Raw genomic sequence first — 19,666 nt, forward strand, 5'->3', positions numbered from 1 at the left:
ATGGGGCTGTTTCCCCCAACCCTAGGTTTCTAGGGTCTGAGACATCTTGGCCCCAAACTACAGCCCAAGAGCAGCTGCCAGTCTGGGCTACCAGGGAACTGGGTGGGGATGATCTGTCCAGCCAAGTTCCCCCTGTGTGAGAGGCCCCCATAGCCACAGGCTTGTGTCCCTGTATAGGGCCGTAGGGAGGCCAGATTCAGGGAGAGAAGGTGGTCATCTCGAGTGAGACCCGTTGCCACAGCTCCTTGGTCTGTTTGCTGCGCTTGAGATTCTGCAGGATGTCGTTGAACTGCATCATGCCCATGGGTGTCAGGCAGAAGGCGCTGCGGGCACTGCGGATCGCATTCACAAAGTCGTCGTAGTCGGCAGGGGTCAGGTGAATCAAGCGGTGGTGGATGTACTGGAAGAGGATGTGTGCAGGATGAGCTGCTAAACACAGAACCAGATCCCTCTGCCCTTGCATGCTGAGTGATCTGTTCCATGCCTGCCCAGGAGGTGTTCCACCCTGCTCCACACTTCCTGGGTTGTCACCTGCATGTATGCCTGCTGGCAACGCTGCACCAGCTGGTGGAAGGCCGGGGCACGCAGGTGGTTGTGGGCATGAGCAGGGCTCAGCCGCTGCAGTGTCTCCATGACGATTTCCTGCAGCACAAACGGGCTCAGCACCCCCTTGGCTGCCCCCACACAGAACTGGTGCACGTAGTTCACTCCTGGGGGGCAGGGGGAGGGGCATGAGACGGGGGTGGCCACCTCTGCCCTAGGGACCCAACTTTTCTCTCAGCTCTGGCCTGGCAGAGAGTTTCCCTCCACCCCAGGAGCTGAGGCAGCCCCCCCACCCCCCGCGCACGCACACATACCCGACCAAGGCCTCAACTCTGAGCAAGAGCTAGGAAGTAGGTCTGGGATAGGAAGGTGGGGGAAGCAGGTGGGGGTGGACAATGGTCCTAGGGAGGGGAGGTGTTACCCAGCTTTGCTGCCAGCCCCAGCAACCATTTGACATCATCAGTGTAGGGGGGGGAGCGGGAGAAGTTGTTGGGGTGATCATTATGTGCTCGGCGACCCAGCATCTCCAGTGCCAGCATTCCTGGGAGAAAAGAGTGGGCACACAGTGTGGGTATATTCTCCACCCTCTAACGTGGTACCTGACCCCAAGGTAAACAAATTAAGAACTATGGGAGGTGGTTATCACTGAAAAGCCTCTGGCACAACTGCAGGTGGGGGTACAGAAAGGGACCTCCTCTCACCAACACGGTAGGCAGCGTGCAGGTGATGTAGGCTGTGTGGGTTGACAGGCTGACTATGTGTCTCCTCTTCGGGTGGTGGAAAACCTCCGCTCACCAGAGGGCTGGGCTGTGTGGTCAGGGCAGGCAATGAGGCACCCTGGATGGCTGGAAATGTGGATGCTGGATGGACACTGCTCACTGAGGGATGAGAGCCATGTGAGGAACTCAGTCCAAAGAAGGGCAGAGGGAATTCCCTCCCTACCTCCCCTGCCCAGTGTACCTCCCCTCCATTCACCTGTTCCCTGTCCCCACAACTCACAGGCCACACTGGTGGGCAGTGGGAGCCCTGGCTCTGTGTGATAGGGATGTACTGTGATGGGTGCCATGGAAGGGACAGGGAAAGACACAGCAGTGGCAGCAAGTGAGGGGGGAGTCACTGAGTATGGGTACTGAGCCCCCAGGAATGCAGGATGCACACCCTAGAGACAGAAAAAGGAAGAAAAGGGAGATACCAAAATTACATTAGGATGTAACTCTCCCCTTTCATCCCACAAATGGGTATCCCTACATTTCTTTCCTTAGTTGGGCTGGGTTCCCCAGATTCCCACCACCTCATCCAGGACTCCTGACAGCCCTATTCTCCCACAATACCCCACACTCCAACACCCCATAAACTCCTGATGTTCTCCCATATGCGCAACCCACCCACCCCAACAGAACACTGGTCTCACCTGTGGGTATGCGGAGCTGGGCACAGGGAAGACGGCAGGCCGGGGCATATGAGGCATGGGGTGGGCGGGGTGAGCTGGGTGGGTGAGGTATTGAGGGCTGCAGGGCAGGTGGGTCTGTAGAGCAGTATAGGGGTGCAGGCCAGGGGAATGACCATGCCCCAGTCCTGGACCTGGATATAAACTGGACCCCACTGAGATGACTGGTACCACTGTGGCTGCTGCTGTCACTGCTGCTGCCGCCACTGTAACCGGCTCAGTCCCTGGGCCCCCCCTGCCCTCAGGCAGCCCCCGCCCAGCCTCCCCAGCTGCCCTGATCCCACTGGCACTACAGCTTGTAGCCCCTTCACGGGCTGTGGATGAGCCACCTGCTGTTTGCTCATATAGCCAGAACCACTGGTGTGCAACCTCAAACAACACTTCGGGGTATACACCCCCACCCTTAGCCGCCTCTTCCACTGCCATACAGGCCTTCTCCAACATCAGGTTATCCTGGAAGGGAGGAGGACAGAAGGTTAAGGGGGGAGGGCTTTACTCAGGATAACATTCTGTCTCCTCCAGAGTTGGCTGGTTCCCGGGGGGTCAGGGCCAATGCTCTGTCAGAGCAGTGAAAGCTTCACACAGACAACAAATACTTGCTGACCATAGAAGTCAAGGCCCAGGTTACAGTCCCAGTTCCAAACTAATTTAGCCACTTCGTCCTAACCAAGCCCCATCATGTCCCCGAGGCCTTCTCTTGGCATTCCATTGTAGTGATCATCCTGGCACCTAAACTACAGGCCTCTATTTCCTTATTTGTAAAATAGGAACAACTAACTTCACAAATGTAAGGTAAAAGAATTAATAGCTGTGAAAGAACATTAGTATGTTGTTGGGAACCACCCTGCCTGGTTTCAGAAGCTGTAACCGCCCATGGCTAAGGCTGAGTAAAAAGACCTTGGGACTAGAAGCCACTAAGGAGACAAAGCTTATTTCCCTGGCAGGGGCACAGCCTCTGCCTCCTTTACTTCACCCTGCTTGGCCCCAGGCGGATGACTGGTTAGCCAATGATGGGTAAGATTCCTCAAGGGAGGGACAACCTAAGACAGGCACAGTCTTGAAGGGGGCCTTCAGGTAAGGGCTGAGGGGACTATAGAAAAGGGGTGATGGACCCTCACCCCTTGGCTTTGTCATAGCCTGATTGCTCATTCTATTTGTAAAAAGTTTCCTAATCTCTTGGGTGCCCGCATCCCCTACCTGACTTAGCCTAAAACAATGTGGAGGTGGGTGCAGCCCTGTGCTGGAGAGGGTGGTTCCCTGGGGTGATCTGGCCTAAGAAAGAATGCAGAAAATCCCGTGAAACCTGCTTTTCTAAGAATGCCCTCAATTTAAATGATAAGGGTCCAAGCACAAAATGGGTTTGGTTCTCAGTTTCATGGCCCTTTGGCTATCTGACCCTGACTCAGAATAACCCTCAGAGTTCTTTGAATGTTATCTGCTGTTTGATCATTACTGCCTGACAGTGATTGATGAGCTTTACATATATGCCCTGTATCCCTATGCAAATTAAACCCAATAAAAGCCCACTGAGGAACAGGCTTAAGGCCCTTCTCCTTTGAGAGATTGGCCACCTTTCCTCCCCAAGCAGATAATGCCTTGGTAGAATTATTCTCATCCGTGACAGGTGGGTGGGCCCTGCTGGACAAAGTTCCACCACAGTATGTCAAGTGTCACCACTGAGAGAACAAACTGGCTAGTTTGTGAATTCCAGGATATGGAAATCAAGAGCTGGGCCATCAGCTTTCCCCATGCCCAAACTCCTTGCCCAGATGCCCCAGATTGCCTGTAAAAATACCTGCTCCTTGCACTGGACCAAGGCCCTCTGGATCTCATTGGGGTTCAATGCATGGGCGTGAGGCAGGCAGCTTAGGGCTAGCTCCGCAGCTGCCCTCACCATATTGGAGTCTCGTGCCCGTGATGCCCTGTCAGCCAGGGATGCAACCTCAGGAGGTGTCAGGTGCCCATCCCAGCATTCTACCAGTATAGTCAGTGCTGCACTGCCAATCTCCATTGCCTGGCCTTGGGGAAAGGAGAAAAAGAGCTGTGTCAGCATGAGCACCCCTGGGGAGTGGAAATTGGTGTCTCTCCTATGGGATCAGTAACTCCAAAAGGAAAAAGCTCTTATCTTCATCAATTAATCCCCTTCCCATACCCAAATCAAAACATTGGATTTACCTGTAATCCAGGAAACGTGGGAAGAATAGGTACGTGAGAGCCAGTTGGGAGAAACAAAGTTGTGCAGACCAAGGGCGTAAAGCCCAATCTCGAAGGCGCAAAGGTGCAGGTTGCGGTGAGGACCCTGGTGGCCCCCTGAGGAAGATGGGTGTGTGAAAATGGAAGTGCTGCTGTTGCCCCCTGCCTTGATCAGCACCGTCTTCGCCAGCTCGAAGTAGAAGTGTGCAGCTGCCTCTGACGGCTGATTGGGTACATGGGGAGCATGACTCTCGGGACGGCGGCCCTTGTACCTGAAGGGGCAATGGGTTAGGGACGGGGATTGGGGTTTCTCTGAAATGGGTGTTCAGGTGGGTTGGGAAAGACCAGGGTAAGTGAGGTCGTTGCGAGGACAATATTTGGATTATAATAGGAACGCAGCTCTGAGGGTGGGCCAGATCAGAGATAAGTATTTCTTCCCACTGACCTGCCAACTTCAACTGTCTTTGCTCGGGCCCCTCCACTGGCACTGGCCCGGCGACTTCCACTGGAAGACGAGGAGCCCAGGGAATCTGAGGAAGAGCTGCTAATGCTGTCACTGTCCTGTCCTCGACCCCAAGAGGTGGGGGCCCAGCCCCCTCGAAGTGGCCTCCGGCTTAAGGTGGGGGAGCTATCCGATGTTGTTTCAGGGGCACTGCTGTCAATGCTGGCCATGCCTAAGCCCCCCCCCAAAAGACAAGTCAGTCTCAGAAGTTCCAGAAGTCAGACTCCAGGAATATCCTTCCTACCCTGTCACCCCCTGGGCTTGTCATACCTGTGTGCTTCTTCTTAGGCCGCCCTGGGGAGCCCCAGCCCCGTCCATTGTAGCCTCCACGACTGCCAAGTGCCAGGCGGCTAGGAACCTTCCCTTCCAGCCTTGGGGTCAAAGCTGCCTCAGATGGGAGACCCTCACAGGGGGAATGTGGGGAACTTTCTAGGTGGGGAAAATAGGACATTGGGATTAACCCAGGAAAGGGGACCCTAACATGGTTCCATACCACTCATCCCCCTGCCCAGTGCCCCCACCTCACCAGGCACATTCTTCTCTGTGAAGCCCTCAGTGGGGCCTGGCCCAGCCCCGGCCACATTCCCTGGCTGAGCAGACCCTGCAGAGCCTGAGGTCAGTGGCTGTAGGGCCCCTGGGGCAGATGGGCCCCCATGCTTTGAAGGAGACCTCTGGCTGGCTGTGGCTGGGCGGCTGGATGAGTAGAACGAACTCAGGGTCTGTGGCTTATGCGTCTGGCTCTCTCGGTCCAAAAGTTTGTCTAAGATCTGGAGGACAGAGAAGTGATAACAGGATGCCCTTTATCTCCTGACTTCTACTACTTTCCTGTCTCCTTGAAATAGCTTAACACTACCTCCTCAAGAAGGCTTCCCCAGTTATAATGATAGGAAAATCTCCTAGAACAGCAATTTTCAGCCTTTTTCACTTCATGGCACACAAACTACTAAAATTCTGCAGCACACCAAAAATATTTTTTTTTTGCCAATATGACCAAAAAAAGGGTATAATTTTGATATTTTCACACCAGGTAGCTTATTGTTGTCTTAGCTGTTGCCATTTTCTTATTTGACAATCTAAGAGAAAAGAGGTCAGTGCCCGAGTAAATAGTCAGGCTTTGCAAGTTTTAAAAATTCTTGCAACACACTGGTTAAAAATTGTTGTCCTAGAAGATAGGGGCTGTCTTAATATTTTGGTATCCTCTATAACACTTAAAACAAGTGAATGAATGACCAACTTTATGTCCTCTGCTTCTTTTCTTCCACCCTCTGCCCAAACACTCCTATAAGAACCATTGGTCTCTCTTGTTCTTATGAGGTATCCCCAAGATTCCCCACTTATCTCCTATGGGCAGAATAGTTCTTTTCTCATTGTACTGGAAATCCCTGGGAAAGATGGTGGGCCTGCTCTCTTCCCCTCTCAAAATCCCAGTACCCCAGTACCCTTACCTTTTTGAGCTTGGCCTGATCATCCTTGTAAGTGATCATCAGTGCCAATGCCAGGTCACCCTTCTCCCGACGTGTACCTTCACACAGGAGGGGATGCTCTGCCTCGCTCACAGTTGTCTTCATGCCTGCGAGGAGGGGCTCATGGGAATTGAGAATCACCATAACTCCCAAGACAGCAAAGGTAAACAGGCCAGGGCTCCGCAGCCACCAGCATATAAGGTAAGGAGTTCTCCTGGTCCAACCCACATCCCCTGTGCAAGGTCCCCACTGCCTATTACACCCAGCCAAGCTAAGCTCTGGTCTGCTTTTTAAGACCTTCATAACTTTGGCCTGTTCTACCTTCCTGGCATATACAACACTTTAGGGGAGTTGGGCTCCTCAATCTCATGAACACTTGGCTGCCTCTGTATCTTTATTCATGGTATTTTGTACCCCTTTGCAGAACTTAACTGATCTTTTAAACCACACTCCATATTCTACCCCCGCAAGGCCTTTCCCTAGATTTTTGTTTCACTGACCTTACAACAATGAAAACCTATAGCACCCTTTTTTAAAAAATCCTCACGAGAGAATATTTTTTTCATTGCTTTTAGAGAGAGAAGGGGAGAGAGAAACATTGATACAAGAGAAAAGCATTGATTGGTTGCTCCCCATACACACTGGGGACCAGGGATCATAGACATTGGGATCTGGGACTGTACATGTCCAGACTGGAGGTGGCACCCACCTGTCCCCGGACTAGGAATTAAACCCACATGCAACCCAAGCGTGTGCCCTGACCAGTAACTGAACTCGCAACTTTTCAGTTATGGGGATGATTTCCAAGCAGCTGAGCGACACCAGCCAGGGCAACACAGCACACATTTTTGCCCTAAATTCTTAAGTGTCTCATAGGCACTACTTGAATCACACATGTCCATCCTGGCTTTCCCATAACCACAGAGCCCCTTTAGAACAAGGCCCACATTTTATGCCCTTCACAGTCTGGGCCAGGTGTAGCTCGGATATGCTCAAGGTACTGACATACTCACCCAAGGCAGCAACTGCTGCCTCGAATCCAAGCTCCTCATCCCCAGGCATCTCGTTGTTCCAGTTGCGACTTGGGGGCCGGGAACCCGTGGGAGAAACCACTGAATGAAAGTTGGAGTAAGTCAGGCAGACAGAAGTATCATGGAAAAAAAATGAAAGGGAGGGAACCAAAGCCCCTCATCATTCCAGACCCTCCCATGTAGCTGCCAGATGGGTCCTAGGCAATTCAGAGCCTTGGGACTCGGTTTTTCCTAAGAGAAAGCTACCCCTGCCTCAGAGTCCCCCACTTGCTATAGAGTCAGGCACCATACCTGGAGCACAGAGAACATCAAAGATGAAACTGGCCAACATGAGAGGCAAAACAGGCCGATAGTCACAGAGTGTCCCCTCCCGAAGCTCCTCTGCCCGGCACCGCATGGTACTCATCTCACTTGGACCCAAAGGAATCTTCTTGAGCAAGGCAGCCACCTCAGACTCCTGGTATGCCAGCTTCACCTGAGGGCACAGAAATGACCTCAGACCTCTAATACCTCAATGGAGATCAAGATGTAAGGCTCTGAGGAGATTATAGTATAAGCCTCAGACAGAATCTCTGACCTCCAAGGCCTTGGTAGAAGCTGGGGGCCGCTGTAGCTCTAAGGCAAACATGCCAACTCGAAAAGCTAGGTTGTGGTGCTCCGGGCGTTCACTGAGCACTGTCAACAGAAAGGCTGCCTTGGTCAGGGTGTTGGTAGCTACCCAGGTCTGACGGCTCGTAGATACCTTGTTCTTCTTGCCCTACACAGAAGCACAAGGAGGCAGGCAGATGAATCTGGCTCACCTTGGTGGAAGGAGGAGGCTCTCACTTGGGGTGGGGCATGGGAGAGGATTAGGGATAAATGGGGAGGGCTGGAGAAGGGGGTCTCTCTCACCTTGGCAGGGGGCGGCTCTACCTTGAGGTCAGGTGGGTTGGCTAGCAGGTCCTGGGCAAGCTCCACGGTGAGGCGGCAGGCCTCACTGCTATAGCCATGTGCATGCAAGGCCTCAGCACAGGCAAATAACACCTGGAGAGAGGCCATGGACAACAGACAGGTTGCAGCCTCAACTTTCAAGGGCAGGACACCATACTCATACAGCAAACATCCCATAAGCACTTATTATATGCTAGGCCCTATGCTGGTCCTGAGTATACCACAGGAACTCATCTTGTCACAGAAACAAACCAGTGTGAAGCCAACTACTAGGAAAGGTTACTGGGACTTGGGACAGAGGAGCAGACTAAGGGAAGACGCCTAGAGGAAGTGATCTCTAAGATCTTTTGAGACCTAAACAAGGGACTGGAGCTAACCAACTAAGGTGAGGGAAGAACATTCCAAGCAGAAAGGCCAATCTATACAAAAGCATGGAAGCAAGAGAGCACAGCAAGCTACAGGAGTGGTTCAAATGACCGAAGTATAAAGGACTGAGTAGCTAGATGAAGCTGGAGAAGCATGCAAAGATCATGCCAAGGACTTTCATTTTTTAAACGAAGGGCAATGGGAAACCACACAAGTTTTAAGCAGCAGTGACACAACCAGACATTTCAGGAAAACTAGTATGAAAGCAGTGAAGAATGGACTGCAGGCAAGGCCAGTTAGTAACCTGCTATAGGGTTCTAATAGTCATGCAATGGCCAGCTGCAGCTAAGGGACACAGTCTTCTCACCTCCATGCGGCTCTCCTGTTCCAGTGGCTTCAGTCCAGCAAACAGGTCGTGCTCCTCCCCAGCCCCACCCTCGGCTTTCTCTTCCTCGCCCCCTGCCCCGTCCTGGGCATTCAGATAATATGCCTGGTAGTCATCATCCTCCTCTTCAACTGTGGCGGTTGCCTCTTTGGTTTTGGGGAGCCCACTGCCACTCTCATCTGTTGAAGGTAGGTCGTCCCGGCTACAGACCTCCCCAGGTAGACCAGGGGGGCCACCAGAGGCTGTGGGAGGTTCAGGCCCTTCTGAGAAGTACACACCACCATCTTCTTCATAAGTATCTGGGGGTTCAGGAAGGAAGGTAGAAGGGCCTCGGGAGCCACCAGAGAAAGAGCAGGGTGGCGGGCTTTCAGGGAATCCACCAAAGGTGCTGGCCTCTGCACCCAGGACCAAGCTGCTGTCATCCAGGCTCATCTCAGCCAGATCTGGCTCCAGGGAGCTGTCTTCGCTGCTCAGCCGTCGCTTGCTCCCACCACCGCCCGCTGAGCTCTTGCCCCCACTGCCAGCCCCACCCAATGCCTTGGCTTTGCCCCCACCTGGACCCATCTTATGCAGAGCCTTATCTCCCCCCTCAGCTGAGAGGCGGCGGGGACCCCTCTGTGATGAAGGGATCCCCTCACCCAACCCCTTGCGCTTAGCCCCAAGCTCCTTGGGCCGCACAGCTGGCTCAGTAGGAAGAGGGCGAGGCCGCTCCCGGGATTCCTCCAGGCCCCCAGATCTGGAGGCACCAGGCCGAGGGGGCAGGGCTCGGGCCCAGCACAGTGCCAGCTTCCGGTCTGTGCCACTGTAGGTGACACCAGGAAGTGGGTAGGCCTCTTCCCAGTTGAAGTAGCAAGCCTCCACTGCTGGCCGGAAGCCAGGGAAGAGCCGGTCCAGGGTCTTTTTGTGCTGTCCCCGCTTCACATTCTCAATCACCTTCAGTTGCCACTGGCGGAGCTGCACACACAGTTCCCTGCGGCTGAGGAAACAAAGGGGCAAGCCTGCTGGGGGACTGTACTCTGCACTGAGAAGGGATGAAGGGGGTGGAGGAGACATACACCCCCAAGGGGGGCACAGGGAAGGACCCAGGGAAGAACTTAAGCCAGCCGCCTCCAAAACTTGGGATTTGGGAAAGTAGGTGCTACTAAGGGGAGGGAAAGAAGAAAGCCTCTCACTAAAAGGACTCATAAGTCACTGAGTAACCCTAATGTGCAGCATCTCCCACTTCCCTAGGACTAGAAGAATGGTACATCTGTATGTGGACAAGGAGATGAGGCTTGGTCTGTGCAGGTTGTAGTGAGCATAAAAGGAGACTCACCGCTGGGGGCTGAGTGCGGGGTCCAGCACAGCCAATCTCCACAGTGTGACCATCTCATCACACATGCTGGCACATGCATGGGCCGCCACCTCTGATTGCCCATTGCTACGACCCGTGTGCCCACTGGCGCTGCTGTGTGACGCTGAGGTGCGCACGCTATACCACCAACCTGTTATCTGGAAACAAAGAGAGCTCTGAGACACACCAAAGAGCTTGGAAAAGGAGTAGCCCTCCCCAGTGTCTGTCAGCCTCAAGGGAATGGGGTTAAGGGAAGGAGAAAATGAACCATCATAAGGCTACCCAACTCTGGGGAGTTACCTGTTCGTAGGTGAGGCACTGGTCAGTGAGGATTTCCAACAAGGGGGCAGCATTGCTGTCCCTCCGTTTGAACATCTCCCGCACAATGCTAAGCAGATTCCAGACACCCTCTGGCTCTCGGCCCCTCAGAGGGCGCAACAGACATGCCCATTCAGCTGCAGCTGGAGGCTCCGTGGAAGACAGATACATGGAGTTCACATCACTGTGAAAGTAGTGGAGTGGAAAATGATGACCCTAAGATGGGACTGAATAAAGCAGATGAAAGGGCTTTGACACAAAAGGAACACTAACCCAAAATACACAGTATGTGGAATAAAGGATGTCCATAACAAGGATTCTAAATCTCTTAGTCTCCCAACCTCTCAAAGGAAGAAAAATAACTTCTGCTCTACCTAGCTAAGAAAAGACCACTCTGTGACTATTTAAACCTACAATCATCCACCAGATTATTAGTGCCATCTTTGGTGTGCCAGGCACTGTACCAGTACAGGGAACAAAAGGTGAGAGGCACAAGCATTAATAGAACAAAGGATCCATCAAGAGCCTGAGGGACACTCCCTTTCCATCAGACACAAGAATGAACAGATCTAATTTACCTGAAGACCACAGGGGAGGGGCCGCAGAACTTGTGCAGTGTCTTCTTGATGTTGTCAGTAAGTGTAGATTCATCCAAATACCAAGTACTCTGGTCAGAGGCTGAGGGCCCTGCTGTGGGGTCTGGGAGTGACAGGCAGTTAGTCACCTAGAGACAGGGACCTGGATTTGCCTGACAACAGCAAGCCTTTAGTAAGTGGCACTCTGCACTACCAGCTTTCTATCTTCCTACTGCCCTTTCTGACCACACTCACCTGGGGCTCCACACACTGTGTTGATGGCAGTTGACTGAGAGGACAGGAGTTCATCTAGGAGGCGCTGGGCTGTGGGTAGAATCTGAGGGGAAAAGTAACAAAAGCATAGGTGACCCAAGGAAGCCAGGGCCTAATAGGAAGGCTGATAGTGCAGCCCTGGAGCTAGCTGGAAGACCATGTGCCGACCTCACTCACCTGCTGAGGGAGCTCACTGATGAGGTACTGTGCAAACTTCTGCAACTGGTCCCTCTGTAGCCGAGACAGGGACTCTGAGACTGGGGCTCGCAGACAGACTGCAGAAGCCTGGGAGGACAGATAGAGATATAGAACAATCTGAGAAAGGCTTGATGGTGCTGGACCTGGGACTAGAGAGTATGAGTAGGGGAGGCGAGGGGGCTCACATGGTGGCCAAGCATGCAGCAGAGAAGAGGGATATGGAGCGTAGGATAGGACCAGGATAAATTGGGAGGGCCTCACGTTGTGGATTCGGAAGAGACAGAGTGCCACGACATGCGTGCACCATTTGGCCCCAGCCCCACAGGTGCAGCTGCAGGAAGTGACCCGGCAGCGGTCAAACATCACAGCCACGTTGTAGGCCCCTTTTGGGGGGACCATCTGAGGTGGCACCACTGTAGCACTCAGATGGAACCCTGGGGAGAAACATGGGTATGGTCAGAAAGAGCCATTAAGACATAAGTCTGTGTCCCCAACTCTAGTCCTGCAGTTATTCGGACAACCTGCTCCACCTTCTTGCAGTAAGTCCTTAATTCCTAACACATGGGATGGGAGGTGCATGAGTGCCACATGACACCATGGGCACTTACCTATCTGCAGTGGGTCCTTCACAGCCCTCATGCGGAACAGCTGGTCCCCTCGCTGGAACTCATCTGCACTGCCATTGGCCAGGCATGAATACAGCCTGGGAGTGAAGAAGATGAAGACATAGCCCCAACTCAGCAAATGACCTCTATAGACCCTGTCAGAGACCACAATACCCTGGGCGCTCTCTCCCCAGTGTCACTCCCTCTTGGGAAAAATCCCAGGCACTCCCTCCTCCCCTTGTCTTCTTACTACAGCCCCAAATACAATATCTCCTTTGTTCTGTGGAAAGCCCAGCACACTGTGTGAAATATCAGGACCCCACTCCCCACCATCAGTCCTTTAGCCTCACCGAATATCCTCTTCATTCTCAGGGAAGCTCCAAAAAGCAATTCGGAGCTGTAGCTGCTCAGGCACTGGGGGGTAAACTTTCTCCACCACTTCAAATGGGATATGAAATGCCACCTGCTTTGCCGACAGCTCCACCAATGGGATCACTAGTCCATCTTTGATAACAAAGGTTGAGGTGAGGAGAAATGAAAACAGCCATGATTATTTGGCACCAATGCCAGTGCCACATCTTGGGCCCCACCTTCACTATGAAAGAAAGAGGAGACCTGGATGAAAAACCAAAGGACACTCCTGTCAGGACACACTACTAACCCTTAAAACTCTATCCGGGGAAAGAGAGCTAAACAACCTCAGCCCAGAGCCTGCTACCTAAGGTCTAAAATAGAAGATATCAGGAATATCCCAGAAACTCCTGGTCAAACAGGAGTGTTGTTCAGAACCCTAGCAAGTAAGACCTTTCACAAGCCTCAGCATCTAATTTCCCATATATCTACTACTTTAGATTCATATTACATTGTTAATGTCTTTTCTGACATGCTCTTCTTTAAATGCTTTTTTACTATCCCTTTTTCTCTAGGCTCCAGACCTCTATTTAAGGAGGGAAGACAGACCAGAGCCCAAAAGGAGGGACCTCCAAAACAAGAGAGGCTGTATTTCCTTTGGCACACCTGAACCCCAGCTTCCTACAACAGAAGCCCTGGGGGGAGGGAGGAGAGACAGGCTGTCCCAAGGGAACAGAGCTGGTACTCCTGGAATCACCTGGAGTAGGATGGAGTTACCACTCAAGGTTTCCCACTGTTTTAATCAAAAAGCAGTGAAACACAACAGATTACATACCTCACTGAACTGCTGGTCAGATTAGAAAACAGAAAATCATGGAGCTGAAAGGACCCCCACCCCTTTTTTTTAAATGTTAATCTCCTTATTTTACAAATAGGCAATTGAGGGTGGCCCTGGACAGGAGAGGGGTCGGGGGAATGACATGTTTTCCTAGATTTTAACCTATTCAGGGAGATATCAGTATGTTAAAAATCTTTGCCACCCCAGGACTTCATACATCCCTCAAAGCGAGGGAGCTCTAAGCCTCCAGGCCACCCACACGCAAATATGACAGAAGCAGAGAAGCCATAGAAGACCCACGGTGAAACTGTCTGTGACCTGTGTGTGTGTGTGCGTGCTGTGCTCTCTCTCCAGCTGAAGCTGGATACTGCCACTCCTAAAAAGTAACACATGTACATTTCTCTGTGTCCCAAAGGGGTGCTAGAAATCTCTGCAGGGCAGTTTGGAAAAAAGGACCTTTGGAATAGCTAGAGTGACCGCACAAATCAAAACCCTCAATTGCTGAAAAAGTTAGCTTCCACTGAGGCCCAGGACAAAAACTGTGCCATGAGGAAGGCAGGGAGAGGATTTGGTGAGTCCTGAGCCTACGGGGCTTCTCTTCTCACCCTCCTCTCCATCCTCCTTAAAGCAAAATTCTTTACAGCCCCTACTGGTTAATTCACTGAAAGACCCAAGGATGAAAGAAGCTCACAGTGAAAACCAGAAGAGTGCTCATAAGGAGACTCCAGAGACAATTACTCACAACCTTCCCCCAGGGCCCAGATGATGGAAATCTAAGGTTGTTGATCCAGTGGCTCCGGCCTTGACTTCTGACAGATGTTCAATGTGGCCAGGAACCAAACCTCTGACCTACACTTGTGGAACTATGTAATCTCCTTCACAGATCAGTTCACCTCCACGTTCTTCTGAGTAGAATCCCTTAATCCCTTACTGGTGCAGCTGGGATCAGAGATCCTCACCCTGAATCAAGAAGCTCCCTGTGCACTTTGCAATGGGATGACACACCTCAAATGGTCACTTCTTCACAATCCACCTCCTACCCACATTCTCTACTTTCTGGCTTGCCTCAGGCTGAACTCAGTTAAGTATTCCCAAGTCCGAGAAGATATTCTTTCCTACCCATCTGTAAGGCAAATGCACAACAAAAGATCTACTTTCTGACGTTAATAATCCTGTTCAACCCAGGATTTCCCAGCCATCATCCCAAATTACTCACACTAATACACGCACACACACACACAGGCTGGTGTGGAGAAGCCACCCCAGAAAGACTAGAGAAGCGAATCCTGAAGTCTGTTCAAAGCTTGATACAGCTCGTGGTCCGGGACACCTCCCGAGCAGGAACAGCTCTCGAGCAAGGCCGGAGTAGGGCCTGCCTGTGCCCCTCCCCCCCACCCCCAGCTCTCCGTCACCTCGCATTCTGGTACTGCCACTGCCACCTCCGCCACCGCCGCCGGTGGGGGAATTGGGCCCCACTGACTGTTTGCGCCATCCCCGCCAGTTCTGGCAGAGGCTCTCGGCCTCGGAAATGAAGGAACATAGCGAATCTTCTTCAAAGCGGTCCGAATCCTCAAATGAGAAGCGCTCTCCGTCTTCCCACTCTGCGAACATCAGCTCCATAGGGCCCGCACCCCCCGGGGCCGGGTCCCCCCCAGCGGATCCGGGGCCTGGGCCGCCGGCCGGGGACTGAGGGGAGGCCCGGGGCCTGAGGGGCGAGCCGGGGCTGGGGCTGGCCGGGGCGCTCAGGGCGGCCGTGCCGGGCGAGGATCTCAGGCCTGGGAGAGATACAGGACAGAGCCTCGCCCAACTGCGAGGTGCGAACGGAGATCACTGCCAGTTTCCGAGACCCAGGGCCCGGACGAAGCGCTCGGCAGCCGGGGCCTCTCGGTATCTGCGGCACCGCCTCCCCCATCAGCTGATCTGAACTTCCGGCCGCGCCGGCCACCACCACTTCCGCCCTCGCGTGCTCGGGGACCAGACCTAGTAGGTGCCGATGTAGGGGCCTTGTGTGTTTAATTGCTGCATTTCCTGCTTTTTTTCCCCCTTGAACCCACCCTCGGATACAATAAAAGGAACCCAACCCCTGAAGGTAAACAAAACGACTTCAGATCCCAGCAATAACTTGGCGTCCACAATGTCCCCAAGGAATAAACATTCGCCAGGCACGCTGGGAATCGTAGGCTGTCAAGCAACAACACAGGAACCATTGGATAGTTATTGTCCTAATTCGGGATAGGCATCGGGCGGCTTCACCTTCTGGGAACTGTAGTCCAGAAGCCTGCATTCCAGAAGACTTTATAGGGGAAGTCCAATTGGGGCGTTTGATTTCAGGAAATGGTTGTACTTTTTGTCAGTGGTGCCTTTAAGTCTAGGGGTTCTTAGCCTTTCTGTGTGTCACTGACTCTTCAGCAGCCTGGTGAAGTCCCTGGATCCCCTTCTCAGATTGTTTATAAATGCACAAAATAAAATTATGAGAATTATAAAGGAAATCAATTATGTTGAAATACAAGTTATTTTGGTAATATCATTACCAAAATGTTAATAAAGTTATAACAGTAACATTTATTTAAACATTACATAAGATCCAGCAGCAAGTGTAATAAATATAATTTTGAAGTTAGTGATGTGCATGAATGATACTGAAGTACCTGTAACAAACTATAATGGTATGAAAATACCATGATTTCATATTGGTATTTCTAATGATACTGTGGTTTATTTCCCACAGTCCTAGCTGAAATGCTAAATCAGTTGTGGTTAAAGATAAAAACTTCTTCCCATCCATGATCACAGATCTCTTGCTGGGCATCCATTGACTCTTGATTAAGAACTCCTAAGTCTACTCCAAAGTGCTTAACCACTGCACTTCTTACAGCTAAGCCTCAGCTTGCAGAACCAGACACTTGCTCAGTGCTCTACCCATGGAGTATGAGGACTATAGGAAGAAGTAGAAGTACTTGTGGAGGATCAGGGAGGCAAGACCCCTTCTTTATCTTAATAATCATCCCACTGTAATCTTTAAAAAAAGAAGTGGGTAATTATCCCACTGGAGCTTAAAAAACCCCACTGATCCCTTTGTCCATATAATGCTGGGAGGTACAAAGGTTAAATGAGTTATGACTGAAAAGGCAGAGTATACATAAAATGCAAACATACAGTTGTTTCTAACATGGGGGGGTCACAAAAATAAATGCCTTCAGCAACTGAGTGGATGAGAGACGTAGATAGGTGACACACAAAGTAACTGCCGATTAAGTCTCAGTTGCACTATTTTGGGGAGTCCCACGGACAGGCCCCTGAAAATGGAGAGGAACAATAATCAGCTGTATTTGATTATTGCCATGTGGTAATGAGAAAGTAGGATTGCCAGATCTTTCCATTGTTTTTAAAGAAAAGCTGCCCTGACTGGTGTGACTCAGTGGATTGAGTGCCAGCCTGCAAACCAAAGGAGCCCTGGTTCAATTCTCAGTCAGTGCACATTCCTGAGTTGCAGCCAGGTCCCCAGTAGGGGGCACGTGAGAGGCAATCACACATTGATGCTTCTCTTCCTTTCACCCTCCCTTCTCCTCTCTCTAAAAAATAAAGTAAAAATAAAATCTTTTAACAAATCAAAGAAAAGCTAAAAAGTGGATTTTTAAAAAATGACATTTTCCCACCCTGGCGAGTGTGAGTGGCTCAGTGGAGTGAGTGCCAGCCCGAGAACTGAAAGGTTGCCATTTCAATTCCTGGTCAGGGCAAATGCCTCAGTTGCAGGCCAGGTTCCCAGTTGGGTGTGTGTGTTCAAGAGGCAACCAACCAATGTATCTCTTGCACATTGATGTTTCTCTCCCTCTCTCCCTCCTTCCCCTCCCCTTTCTCTGAAAATAAATAAAATCTTTAAAAGAATAAAATGACATTTTTCCTAGTTTTAAATGTGATCAGCTAATATAAAAAGACATTTTTAACTATGTGGGCCACATAAAACACATCTGCAATACCTTTGGATCAGTTTGTGAAGTTCTGATATTCTGGGGACACCTTTCAGGGGCTACGCACAAAGTAGGTAATCACTAAATACTCACAGATGATGGCAAGAAACAAACAAAAAAACAAAAAACACCTCTGTATATAGGCATCCTTAGTGCATCCAAAGGCAAGGGCACTAAATGTTGTAAAAGACTTCAATTGCAGGATAAGATGATGGTTTTTGTCCTGCTCCTGAGGCATATCAAGGAGCAAAGAACTTTCAGAAGCCTAGGGATGGATACAGAATTCACGTATGCAGGGAGTAGCTAATCCACAACAAAAGGCCAAGTTCTCTTCAGAGAAGTTTATTTCAAAATAAGACATAACTTCCTCCCAGACAATAATTCCAAAGGGCAAAAAAAGTGTTTTGGCTCCTTTCCCCCTTCAAAAAGAGCACGGCAGTGCAAATATCTCTAAAAAGCCTCTGCATAGTTCTCAGAAGCTATAGTCCAGTTACTGAAAATGCTTCTCCGTTTTCAGCTGATGTGTGGTTTGTTAGGAAACCTCTGTAACAACATATTCACTTTCTTAGGGGGTAAATTCCCATACTCTCCCTGGATTGATCTCATCTTTCGGGCTGCCTGAAAACACAAAACAAAACAAAAAAACAACTCTATAAAGTCTGCCCCGACCTAGGGCGATACATCAGGATCACAATGCCCCAAAACACATGAAGATATTAACCAGCCTGGAGAAATGTGTCATCTAGGTCTTCTTTCAACAAAAGGGACGTGGGACCTACAAATGACTGAAGCTACCATGCCAGCTAATAACTAATGGTTTCCTATGCTGGAAACCAAACAATCTGTCCTTCACTATCTTTAGTTCTATTTCAGAGAATAATGTCTAATGGAGCAGCAATTTAAATTTTACAAAGTGGTTTCCCATTCATTTCTTCATCTGATACTCACAAAATTCTGTAAAATGAGTGTCAGTTATTAACCTCATTTTACATTTGGTAAAGCTAAAGCTCAGGATAGCAATGCCTTCAAAATCGTAACCTTTTCCACTCTGGCATGGATGAAATAGCTCCCAAAACTTTCTTCGTCCTTTTAGAATGAGAGGGGCTTTCTTACCACCTAGCAAGAGGCAGGGAAAACCACTACTTGTATCCTCCCACACTCCACTCCCATTATCCTTCCAAGAGAGCACTACAGGACCCTTCTTTCACCTCAGCCTTCGAAGAACAATCGAAGAAGTCCTGGATCTCTTTTCTGCACGCTTCGTCGCGAAATTCATTCCGCTTCCAGCAAGCCATCATCACCGACATCTCCGTGATACAGGTCGCCTCTGGAAGGTAAAAACGGGGGGAACCCTCAGTCACAAGGAAACCCTCACCTTCCAGCCCTCCCACCCAGCTGCCTCTGCACCCCTTGGGTGCCGCTCTGGAGTTTCCTCGGCTCCGACTGCTCACCGCCCCTCTCCCGGCGCCGTTCCCCAACACGGTCAGCTAGGATGAGGGGCTTGCTAGGCTTCAGTATAGGCTTTCGCGGGTTTCCTAGCCGCGCTAAGCGGCCCCGCAGGCTGGGCGTCGCCATTGCGCGCCAGGCTCCCGGCTGGCCCTGCGGCGCGTGCGTGACCCTGCGTGACCCCTACGAGCTCCACGAGGCTTGGTGCGTGGCCAACTGGAAGGTCGGAGACCTCTTTGCTGATACCCCTTTTTTTACTTGGCGGGGCCAAGTAAAAAATTATTTCACCTGGATCCTGGGCTGGGATACCGGCCGGTCCAGACCGTTGTGCAGGTTAGAAGAATCTTTGGAACTCGTGCAATGACCTAGGTTACTCCTTTGTAGGTTCCGAGGTTTCGGGGCAATTCTGGGCCAGGAACACCCAGGAAAGGGCCCTAGTAAATGAACACTCGAGGTATTGCGCTATTCGACTGGACTAGAGAGTGATTGATATAGGAAAGGCCAGAGTGAATAGAAGCGAATGAAAATATGAGACTTTAAGATGTTTGTTCCGTTGGGAAATATTTGTGTTGTTTCAATGTCTGCAGTAACTGTGGTTTTGACTATTTTGTGGACTACACGCAAAGAAAAATTAGGCTCACTTACTTAACAGCTTCTACTGCCCTGTCTCGTGTGGCTTAGAGGATGGAGCGCTGGCCTGCGAACCAAAGGGTCACTGGTTCAATTCTGGTCAGGGCACACGCCTGGCTTGCAGGCTTGAGGCCGGTTTGGGGGCGTAGGAAAGGCAACCAATAGATGTTTCTCTCCCTCTCTATCTTCCTCCCTTCCCCTCTAAAAACAAATAAAATGTAAAAAAAAAGAAAAGAAAACAGTTGCTACAGCTGAGATATTGTTTGCTCAT

At 50.9% G+C, this 19,666-nt stretch overlaps 2 protein-coding genes across 3 annotated transcripts; both read right to left on the reverse strand.

The window, feature by feature from the left end:
• Nucleotides 1-46: 46 nt before the first annotated feature.
• On the reverse strand, nucleotides 47-15,252 carry ZSWIM8 (zinc finger SWIM-type containing 8). 2 transcript variants are annotated; one of them, XM_045842236.1, is made up of 26 exons: nucleotides 14,764-15,252; nucleotides 12,513-12,666; nucleotides 12,166-12,260; nucleotides 11,819-11,991; nucleotides 11,537-11,644; nucleotides 11,342-11,423; nucleotides 11,090-11,210; nucleotides 10,494-10,695; nucleotides 10,176-10,351; nucleotides 8,843-9,836; nucleotides 8,071-8,202; nucleotides 7,757-7,936; nucleotides 7,471-7,654; nucleotides 7,162-7,260; nucleotides 6,131-6,255; nucleotides 5,212-5,452; nucleotides 4,956-5,114; nucleotides 4,629-4,857; nucleotides 4,166-4,455; nucleotides 3,786-4,009; nucleotides 1,955-2,443; nucleotides 1,543-1,702; nucleotides 1,245-1,421; nucleotides 965-1,084; nucleotides 532-710; nucleotides 47-400 (listed from the first exon to the last, which is right to left on the reverse strand). In XM_045842236.1, the coding sequence occupies exons 1-26, from the start codon at nucleotides 14,969-14,971 to the stop codon at nucleotides 197-199; spliced, it is 5,505 nt and encodes a 1,834-aa protein (XP_045698192.1). In that variant the 5' UTR covers nucleotides 14,972-15,252; the 3' UTR covers nucleotides 47-196. The 2 variants fall into 2 exon arrangements, with proteins under 2 accessions (XP_045698192.1, XP_045698191.1); XM_045842235.1 differs by having other exon boundaries at nucleotides 1,519-1,702.
• Nucleotides 15,253-17,645: 2,393 nt separating this feature from the next.
• On the reverse strand, nucleotides 17,646-18,915 carry CHCHD1 (coiled-coil-helix-coiled-coil-helix domain containing 1). Its single transcript, XM_045842241.1, has 3 exons — nucleotides 18,771-18,915; nucleotides 18,528-18,646; nucleotides 17,646-17,937 (listed from the first exon to the last, which is right to left on the reverse strand). The coding sequence occupies exons 1-3, from the start codon at nucleotides 18,892-18,894 to the stop codon at nucleotides 17,833-17,835; spliced, it is 348 nt and encodes a 115-aa protein (XP_045698197.1). The 5' UTR covers nucleotides 18,895-18,915; the 3' UTR covers nucleotides 17,646-17,832.
• Between the last annotated feature and the right edge of the window lie 751 nt (nucleotides 18,916-19,666).

Source organism: Phyllostomus hastatus, unplaced genomic scaffold (genome assembly GCF_019186645.2).
Source record: "Phyllostomus hastatus isolate PE091 unplaced genomic scaffold, TTU_PhHast_1.1 phas_contig_38, whole genome shotgun sequence".
Taxonomy (NCBI): domain Eukaryota; kingdom Metazoa; phylum Chordata; class Mammalia; order Chiroptera; family Phyllostomidae; genus Phyllostomus; species Phyllostomus hastatus.